This window comes from Galeopterus variegatus, unplaced genomic scaffold, assembly GCF_000696425.1.
Source record: "Galeopterus variegatus unplaced genomic scaffold, G_variegatus-3.0.2 Scaffold154, whole genome shotgun sequence".
NCBI lineage: Eukaryota > Metazoa > Chordata > Mammalia > Dermoptera > Cynocephalidae > Galeopterus > Galeopterus variegatus.
The window spans coordinates 237,504-247,755 of NW_007726265.1; the positions used below are offsets into that span (position 1 = coordinate 237,504).

General features: G+C 54.2%; 1 protein-coding gene across 1 annotated transcript in view; it reads left to right on the top strand.

Moving 5' to 3' along the window:
* The window catches only part of AQP10 (aquaporin 10), a 5,879-nt gene extending 2,930 nt beyond the window's left edge, over positions 1–2,949 (top strand). Inside the window, exons 3-6 of the mRNA XM_008592841.1 lie at positions 1,292–1,429; positions 1,536–1,654; positions 2,028–2,245; positions 2,811–2,949. Coding sequence (XP_008591063.1) covers positions 1,292–1,429; positions 1,536–1,654; positions 2,028–2,245; positions 2,811–2,949 — 614 coding nt within the window. The remainder of the gene's footprint in view (positions 1–1,291; positions 1,430–1,535; positions 1,655–2,027; positions 2,246–2,810) is intronic.
* The last annotated feature ends 7,303 nt before the right edge of the window (positions 2,950–10,252 follow it).

The following is a 10,252-nucleotide window of genomic DNA, read 5'->3' on the forward strand; positions in this document are numbered from 1 at the left end:
TTTTTTTTTTTTTTTTTTCCTTTTTGTCTTTTTTCATGACCGGCAACAGATCACAACCCTCAGTGTTGCGCCCGTACTGGACCGGGACCAGCAACGGGATCGCAACCCTCAGTGTTGCGCCCGCACCTCGCTCAGCCAGTGAGCGGCCGGTCTGTATGTGGGATCTGAACCCTCGGCGGGAGCGCCGCCGCGCTCCCAAGCGGTGCACTGTAGCAGTGCGCCACCAGGCCGGCCCCAGATATATATTTTGCAAATGTTTTCTCCCACTATGTTCATTGTCTTTTCACTCTGTTAATTGTTTATTTTGCTCTGCAGAAGCTTTTTAGTTTGATATAATCCCATTCGTTTATTTTTCCTTTTTTGCCTGTACTTTTGGGGTCATATTCATGAAGTCTGTACCTAAACCTACTTCCTGAAGTGTTTCCCCTATGTTTTCTTTAAGCAGTTTTATTGTTTCAGGATGGATATTTAATTCTTTAATCCATTTTTAGTTGATTTTGGTATATGGTGAGAGGTACGGGTCTAGTTTTATTCTCCTACATATGAATATCCAGTTTTCCCAGCACCATTTGCCGAAGAGGCGGTCTCTTCCCCAGTGTGTAGACTTGGTGCCTTTGTTGAAGATCAGATAGCTATAGCTGTATGGTTGATTTCTGGATTCTCTATTCTATTCCATTGATCCATGTGTCTGTTTTTATGCCACTACCATGCTGTTTTGGTTATTATAGCTTTGTAGTATAGTTTAAAGCCAGGCAGTGTTAAGCCTCCAGCTTTTTTTTTTTTTTTTTTTAAAAAGATGACCGGTAAGGGGATCTTAACCCTTGACTTGGTGTTGTCAGCACCATGCTCACCTGATGAGCTAACCGGCCATCCCTATATGGGATCCGAACCCGGGGCCTTGGTGTTATCAGCACCACACTCTCCCGAGTGAGCCACGGGCCAGCCCTTTTTATTTTGAGCCTCAATTTCTTAAGCTATATGATGGGAATAATATCTGCCTTAAGAGTTGTGGCAAGGAGTAACAGTGTTGCCTGGTGACAGTGCCTGGCAGTGACATTTAATTGATGCTTGTTGGGCCGGCCCAGTGGCTCACTCGGGAGAGTGCGGTGCTGATAACACCAAGGCCCCGGGTTCGGATCCCATATAGGGATGGCCGGTTCGCTCACTGGCTGGGCGTGGTGCTGACAATACCAAGTCAAGTGTTACGATCCCCTTACCGGTCATCTTAAAAAAAAAAAAAAAATAATAATAATAATAATTGATGCTTGTTTCCTTTCCTTCATCCTTGAAGGGGCCCACTTGAATCCAGCTGTCTCCCTGGCCATGTGTCTCATGGGACACCTCCCCTGGGCCAAGCTCCCCATTTATTCCTTGGTGCAGCTACTGTCCACTTTCTGTGCCTCAGGAGCCACTTATATTCTCTACTATGGTAATGGAGGAAACAGGGTTGGGGGCACCTGTGTGTGGGCAGGAATGCCTTGGAACAGTATTGGATGAGCAAATATGGAAACCCTGGGTGTCCCCCTCCCCCACAGATGCCATACAGAACTATACAGGTGGGAACCTGACGGTGACTGGCCCAAAGGAGACAGCCTCCATCTTTGCCACCTATCCTGCCCCCTATCTGTCCCTAGACAATGGCTTCCTGGACCAGGTAGGTGTGAAAGGAACACCTGGAAGAGCCTGAACCTTTGCCCTGTCCCTTGGTACCTCAGCCTTTTTTTTTTTTTTTTTTTTCTTTTTGTTGGCTGGCCCATATGGGGATCTGAACTCTTGACCTTGATGTTACAACACCATGCTCTAACCAACTGAGCTAACTGGCCAGCCCTATCCTAGGCTGTTATTTGGGCTCTGGGTGGGATGTGTGGTTGGTTATATCTTGGTAACTCCCCTGCTTCCATCCTCAGCTGCCTGTGTTGGACAAAGCCAGATGACATGGGGGTGGTGGCATGGAGTGTTAGGGTGAGAGAGGGCAGATGGAACACCTGGCAGCTGATGCGGACCTTTCTGCCTCTATCAACTCCAAGGTTCTGGGCACCGCGATGCTGATTGCGGGGATCTTGGCCATCTCGGACAGACAGAACAAGGGAGTGCCTGCGGGTCTGGAGCCTGTGGTGGTGGGGTTGCTGGTCCTGGTCATTGGTCTATCCATCGGTGCCAACTGTGGGTCCCCACTCAACCCTGCCCGGGATCTGGGCCCACGGCTCTTCACCTATGTGGCTGGCTGGGGCCCTGAAGTCTTCAGGTAGGAGACAGCCTTTCCTGGTGCTATCCTCCGCTCACCTCCTTCTGTAAGGGCTGTCCCTGGGTCCCCAGCTCACTCTTTTTTTTTTTTTTTTGGTGGCTGGCTGGTACAAGGATCTGAAGCCTTGACCTTGGTGTTATAACACCGTGCTCTAACCAACCGAGCTAACCAGCCAGCTTCTCTTATCTTAAATAGTGCTCTTGGCCTCTTAGGCGGTGTCTTTTTGCCAAGCCACATGTTCTTCGTTTTTTCCTTGGCCCTCTCCCCCCTTTTTAGTGAAACACTATGATTTAAAAATTTGTGTTTTGGGGCATGTCATGTTAAAGAGACCTCATCAGCAAAATAATTCCCTAAGGCAAAAGGCTGGACCAAGCTCTTCTCCTGGGGTTCTCTCCTCTCTAAGAACTATGCTTTAGTGTCAGGACATTCTCGTCCATCACCCCAGGAACTACTTCAGGGAACTCTCTTGTTATCGACTCCCCCTTCCCTGCCAGTCCTTGATGCGGGGAGAGGGGAAGCTAAGGAAGTCAGACCTGATATTTTCCCTTTTGTCTTTCACTTGCAGTGCTGGTAATGGCTGGTGGTGGGTGCCTGTGGTGGCCCCTCTGATGGGGGCCGTCCTTGGTACAGCCACATACCAACTGCTGGTGGCTCTGCACCATCCTGAAGAATCAGAGCCAGCTCAGAATCTGCAGTCTGTCTAACACAAAGGCTCAGACTTGAAAATTCCCCCCTGAACCCCGATGATGAAGTGTAAGCCATGATTATGACAGCCCTCACTTCACTAATGGACAGTGGAGAGAGCCACCGACCTGGTAGCAAGACAGACATCCTTTCTCTTTATTAATAATATGCCAGATCCAGGGAAGCTTCTCTGTTTACTGGGAAGGCTCCTAGACAGGGGAGAACTGGAGGAGGATGAAGTCCGGTGACTAGGACTCCTCATCCCCTCCTACCCCAAGTGGATTTTTGAGCCTTAGGGATTCTAGGAACGTAGTTGCTCAAAGTAACCGGCAGAGGGTGCGCACCCTGGATGTTGGATTGGGAAGGCTGCAGGAATCTGCAGGGTGGAAGAGGCCGACCATCCAGTGGGAGGCATAACCCCGGGGACTTCCCTCCAAGGCTTGGTCCCAACTACCTGACTCCTAGCTCTCGTTACTTCAGCTGCCCGCCTTTACCCTCCCAGGGGCGCTAGACTCCGCTGCCCCCAGGTAGTAGTGAGGGGTGGGGAAGCGGCCTCCACCCAGGAGGCGGAGAGAGGGCGTAAGGAGGAGCACAGCCCTTCCAGAGAGAGCAAGGCATAGAAAGCGAAGAACAACCCAGCACCTAGACATTCCGGGGCTATCATTCAAGGAGAGGGTGAAATACAATGATATGAGCCAGGGCGAGGAGAGAAGGCGAAGGAACACAGGGCAGAAGGCTCCGAGGGGCATGAATCGGGGGCAGGGGGAATTCTCGTTCACCGCTTCTCCAGCTTTCACGCCTCTCCCCGCAGAAGATGCTCTCTTTTTGCGGGGAAGGCAGTGTTCTCCTGTTCCTTTTCTTCCAAATAAAATCTCAGCGCTATCTAGCCTCCCGAATTGCTTCTTTGTTTTGTTTTGTTTTAAGATGCGGAGTGGATGTGGGGAGGGGGGAACCCCGCCTGGCAACGTGAAGGCTCGTAAGGGTTAAGACCCTCCCCTTGCCCCGCTCAAAGATGGCGACTCCCCCTTCCCTCTCCCTCAACCCTCTCCAAAATCCCCTCCCGCCCCTCGCCCTCTACCGCCACCTCCGTCACTTCCGCCCCGCCGTGGCCGAAACTGACACAAAGTAGCCGGCCGAAGCCCCGGGGGGAGCGGGGCCGCAGCTGGGGGGGGCGGGAGCCCTCGGGGAGCTGAGCCGAGCGCCCCCCGCCCCAGCCCCCGGCATGGACAGGACGGGGCCGCCGGGGCGGGCGCCGAGCGCTGAGCGCTGAGGTGAGGCGAGGCGAGGCTGGGCAGCCCGGGAGCGCGGGGCCGCGCGGGCAGAGGGAGATGCGGCTGCGGCCGCGGACTCGGGCTGGAGGGGCCGGGCAGGGGTGTGAACGGGGCAGGACGGGGGACTTGGAGTAGGGAGCTGCGGTGAGACGGGGCAGGGGAGTGAGTGGATGATTGGAGACAAGCGGGTGTCCGGGTGCCTGAGGATGCGGAGATCGAGAAACTGCACGATTGGAGGATGGAGTGCTGTAGGGGCGCGTGGAGATAAGGAAAGGGGCGCGGAGTGCCAAGGAGAAGCATATAGAACATCGGAGAGGGAAGAACTGCCTGGAGAGTTGTGGGTGTGAAAGGTTGTGGGGGTCCGAGGGTTTAGGTGCCCGGAGAAGGGAGTTTAGGGCTGATAGGCTTTGTCCCTGTAAGGTGGAGGTCTCTGTGCCTTAGGAAAACCAAGGGTGCCAGGAGGGGTGGTAGCTTTAGGAGCTCAGAGCTGTGGAGGGAGTCCCAGGTTCTGTCCTTGGCGATGGAAGATGGCCCGAGGTGGTGTTGGTGGCAAGTCTGCTGAGGGTCTTGGATTCCACTTCATCCTGTTTCCCTGACCTGCCAGCCCCCTCTGAAAGAAGGGCTGGGGGGGTCTTGGATGGAAGGGAGCAGGGACCAGACCTAGAGGAGGAGGCCGTTTCCTCTATGGAGCATTGCCTCCTTCCCAGGGCTGGCTATTTTTATCCCAAATGTGGCTGCAGAGGGGGCCGGGACAGGGCGACGACGTGGCTGATGGGCCTGACTAGTTCAGAAAACCCAAGCTATGAGACTGGGAAGGAGAAGTGAGAGGGAGTCCCCCTTCCCAGTTTTCCCCCTCCCTTTCCCTTCCTATTACAGCCCCCCAGAGGGAATGAGGTCTGGGGCCAAGCCTACTTTCAGTCTCCCCAGGGTCTTAGAGGTAAAACAACTTTCCTGGTCAGTGTCCAGACTCCTGACAGCGTGTGCAGCTCTTCATTAACTCTTTCATGGGACTCAAACCCAGATCTTCAGGCTGATAGTGTTTCCTGATTGCCTCCTTCCCCAAGGGGTAGGGGAGGCTGCCTATAGAACCTGTGATACCCACTCTTGCATCTTCTCCTTTAAACTCTCCCTCCACACCCTATACCCTCCCATGACTCATACTCCAGACTGGGTGGAGACCCTGGCCGGGGGCCCTGGGGGAGGGCTTGGCGTCTCTAAAATGTGGATGAGGATTTTTTTTCTGGGCCTGGCATCCTTGCCTGCCATAGTTGAGGATGAAAAGGACTTCTGACTTTCAGAATTGCCTGATCTGGGGTCAGGGAGGGAGTCTGAGCTAGTGAAGGGAGAACTGGTGTGGGTGACTGGGCCATGGCCAGAGTCTATAATTATAGAGGTTGGGCAGACAGGCAATTAGTATCTCTTGGGGCTGACAGGCTGGTGGGGTTTGCTCAGTAGTCTGGAGGAAGGGGAACTAAGGAGGAAGAGGAGGTGGAAGGCCTTCCACCCAGACAAAGAGGAGGTGACCGGCTGGCAGTTTCCTTTGGACCCGGCTGGGGAGTAGGGATGAGATTCTGTAAGCCTGTTTTGTAGGCCAGGCCTTATACCTTTACAGGAGAAAGAAAGAACATGGGAAGCTAGGAAGAGTAACTGATGCTCCCTGAGTCTTCACCCAGTGTCATACTTACTGGATTAGGCTTGGGGTGGGAGAGAGAGAGAGGCAACTCCCCAACAGTGTTGGGAAGATCCCTCTGCTGGTCCAGAACGGTGGCTGGCCCAGACTGAGAGGAAGCAGTTTGGGGACTGTGCAGGAAGTGAAGGCCATGCCTCTAATGTGAGCTCCCTTGGAGAAGGTGATAATGGAAGCTCCAGCAACGAGGGTAGGAGTGGGGGGATGGGGGAATTATAAGCATTTCGAGAAGGGTGGAGTCTGCCCACCCTGTTTCCTGATGCCCTGCCAGGTGTTTCCTGGCTTATGTTCCTTCCACCCCACCCTTTGGGAGAACTTCTGCTTTCCAGTAAGCACAGGCACCATTCATTGCCACCAGCAGGGCACATGGGGATGGATACCTTGAGAGCTGTGCCCCTCTTGTCAGTATTTGGCCTCCTCTCTGCCCCATTTCCCTGCAGAACTTGGCTTCTGTAAACTCTCAGTACCCCCATGTTATTATCCAAGGAGAGGGAGGCATGATGGGAGGAAAAAGTCCACCCTTTCTCAGGGACCCATCAGGGCAGTAAGAGGAAAGAGTGTTGGTGGAGTTAATGGGGGAAGGCTGGGAGAGGAGCAGGGTCAGAGCTGGAGAAAAGAACCTTCAGAAGGGGTCTGATGATGGGAATGAAGGCTTACCTCATGCATCTGTCACCTTCCTGCAGGGTCTCCCATGGGATTGCTGGGACCTTGCTGGGTGAGATGGCACTGTGTGCAAAAAAGCGCCCCCCAGGTAAGACAGGCAAAGAGGGGGATCCTTGGGACCATCAAGAGTGAGTGTTGTGGGGCCGGCCCGGTGGCGCACTCGGTAGAGGGCGGCGCTCCCGCTGAGGGTTCGGATCCCATATACAGACCGGTCCGCTCACTGGTTGAGCGCAGTGCGGACGCAACACCGAGGGTTGCGATCCCGTTGCCGGTCGCGGTGTGGGCGCGACACTGAGGGTTGCGATCCCGTTACCGGTCAGGAAAAAAGACAAAAAGGAAAAAAAAAAAAAAAAGAGTGAGTGTTGTTATGGCTCAGTGAGCAAAGGAAAGAGGGGCAACTTGTATGGGTGTGAGCAAAGGTAAATTAAAACCCCTACCCATCCTGGGGGGAGCCTAGGAAACCGAATTCTTCCTCTTGGTCCCTGAGCGGGGCTCTCTGCCGGGAAGATGCTGAGCACCCCACCCCAAACACTTGTACTCTTATCTTGGGGTACCAGCAGCTCCTACTCTGGCCTGGGGGACCCTGGGAGCTGTGTTCTCATCTCCTCTCCGTACTCTCACCTCCTCCCCAACATTCTCTCATTTTTCCATCCACCCCGGTCCTCCTCGCTTTCTTGAGGGCGGGGGTAGGGGATATGAAAGCGGTTGCCCCAGACAACGTTGGCAGTCTGCTCACCCGCATTGGCCAGGGGGCCCGGGAGGGGAAGGGGGAGGCGGGGTTCCCGCGCTGGCTTCGCCTACGCGGCGCGCTGGCAGGCTGCTGCCCCTGCAGTCCGGGAGCCGGCGGGGGCGGAGCCCGGGCGTGATCACTGTGGCCCGGGCCACTCGGCGCGCGCTGGCGTCCTCGGGGGACATTGGAGGCGGTGGAGGCGCAGCAGCTGAGCTCGCGGCGTCCCCGGGCGGGCGAGGGCGGCCCCGAGGATGGCCTGGGCTGCAGATGGGGCGCGCGCCCGATGGCCCGGGTTCCCCTCTGAGCGGCTGCAGCACCTGCATCTCCCCGGGTGGTCGCCCCATTGGCACCGCTGAGGCCAAGGATAGAAAGACAGTCCACCCTCCCCCACTCAAACCGGGATCATGACGGTCCCCAAGGAGATTCCTGAGAAGTGGGCCCGGGTCGGGGCGCCTCCCTCTTGGAGCCGAAAGAAGCCCTCTTGGGGGACAGGTAACGGGAGTCAGGGCCCGGCAGCTCCCCCCCCCCAGCCGGTGATGTCGCCTCTCCAATCCCCACATTTGCTTGTCCTCAGCCTCCTTCTCAACCTTCCCTGACCCTCTTTCCAGACCCAGAGATCCCAGCTCTGAGAGGTTTAGTCCCTACCTTTTTCCTTTGCATGGTCTTTGGTGATTTCTCAGGGGTCTGCCTCTGGGGAAGTTTCTGGGAGTAAAGTGGCTCACTAGGCAGAGGACGCTGTGGCCTGGGGTTTTCCTGCATTATGCTCTGCAGGGGTCTTGGGGGGTGCAGGAAGGGGTTTGGAATGCTGCCTTTGGCTCCCGGGCAGGTTTAAAGCATTGTGTTTACTGCCTAACCAAGTTACCCCCTTTTCAGCCTGAGGTCGTGGTGACTCCCAGGAGATGGGCTGGGGAACCCTTCATAGGACAACCCCTTGTTAGGGGACCTGAACTTGGTGTCTGCAGTCCTGGACTTACGGAGTTTCAGGATAGGTATAGCTAGATAGGTGTCACTGACTGAGTGACAGATGAGTTAAGGGAAATGTGTGCAGGTGGTACAAGAAAGGTTACAGTTAGAGAGCAACTGTTTCAATTACATCTAATGCCTTCTTTTTTATCTCTGTTTTAGTCTGCATGACCCATATCCCTGACACTCCCCCTCCCCTGTTCTCCTACTTGAAAATGAGCTTTGAAATAAGGTGATGTCATTGAGGGCCAGTTAGAAGCTGCTGCTGGTGACATGTGACACGCACAGGCTCCTGTAGGGGGTACTGCACATGGGGCTGGGATGCTGCCGCAGAGCATCTCCAGGGCACAGTGACCCTATGTCTTGCCACCCACCCCACCTAGATTAGGGGGAGAGTAGTTCCATGGCTAAATCTGCAGTGGGTCCCTAGGGGGAAGGAAGCTTTGTGTCTTCAGCCACTTCTCCTTGATAATGACAATGTATGCATTAATAATAGCAGCAAAAGGATCTGGGGATTCCCAAGACCGTTAATGGCTAAGGCTCATCCAGAGGGGTGAGGAAGAGGAATGAGGTGCTCCCAGCAGAAGGCCTTGACAATTGGGGCGAGGAAAAGAGAAAACATCCTGTCCTGTGAATGTAACCCACAAAGCAATGTGGTCAGGCTGGTGGCGAGAGGTGGACTAGAGGGAATGATTAAATGACACCTCAGGTGTGGAGCTAACTCCTTAAAACTGCATTCTATAGAAAGAACCAGGAGGCCTCAGTGAAATCCCCACAAAGTGGGGTGGGCCTGACAAGGTGTCGGTCCAGGCCTCAGTTTGCTCCTCCTGACTGCAGCATCATTCTGTTGCAGAAGAAGAAAGGAGGGCGCGGGCTAATGACCGAGAATACAATGAGAAATTCCAGTATGCGGTAAGTGACTCTAGACCACTTGTTCTGTCTTCCTGAGTCAGAGAGGAGAAAGGTGCAGGGACATCCTAGATTGGGACTGTGGACTGACTGGGAAGGATGCTTGTGGGAGGGAAGGCGGCTTCCTCAGCCACTCTCCATCTGCTACTGTGCTGAATTTTTCATGCCTTCACCTGTCAGTGAAGCAGAATACGCTGACCCCATGAGACTCCCTTCTCTCCTTGTCTTTCCCTCTCCCACACCTGTGGTTGCTGGCTTTGGGGGCAGAGGTTTGGGGAAGTGGAAGCATGGAGGAGGCAGCCTCAATCTGGTTCTGGGATGGGGTTGGAAGGTGCCTCGTTATTTTCTCTCCCACTACCATAGAGTAACTGCATCAAGACCTCGAAGTACAATATTCTCACCTTCCTGCCTGTCAACCTCTTTGAGCAGTTCCAGGAAGTTGCCAACACCTACTTCCTGTTCCTTCTCATTCTGCAGGTGAGTGACCTATAGTAGATCCTTTGCAACTCATAAAGCCCAATAAAGCCAAGGAAGAGGAAGGTCTAGGGGAACAAAAGGTATCAAATGGGGCCTTAGAGGCATGCATCTCTTTCCTCTTTTCAGTTGATTCCACAGATCTCTTCCCTGTCCTGGTTCACCACCATTGTGCCTTTGGTTCTTGTCCTCACCATCACAGCTGTTAAAGATGCCACTGATGACTATGTGAGTTGTTTTCATTCTTCTACCTTTTCCCAGTCACCCTTCCCCCAACTCCCCATCCCTACCTCTACCCCCAACTCATAGCTACCTTCACCCAGCACAATTCCTTGGTGACCTTGACATCCTTTACCTGGTCCAGCTAGATCCATGATATCTTGGCTGAGGGTGGGGAGGGGGAGTCAGGAAGAGAGTTGGTCTGTGAACAGGTATATGTGAACTCTGCGTGCCCTGAGTTCCACTAATCCAGATCCCTTGGAGCAGGAGATGGTGACTTACCTTTCTTAGTGTTTTCTTTTTTTCTTTTTTTGGCGGCTGGCTGGAATGGGGCTCTGAACCCTTGACCTCGGTGTTACAAAGGCCAAACTCTAACCAGCTGAGCCAACTGGCCAGCCCTGGTGCCT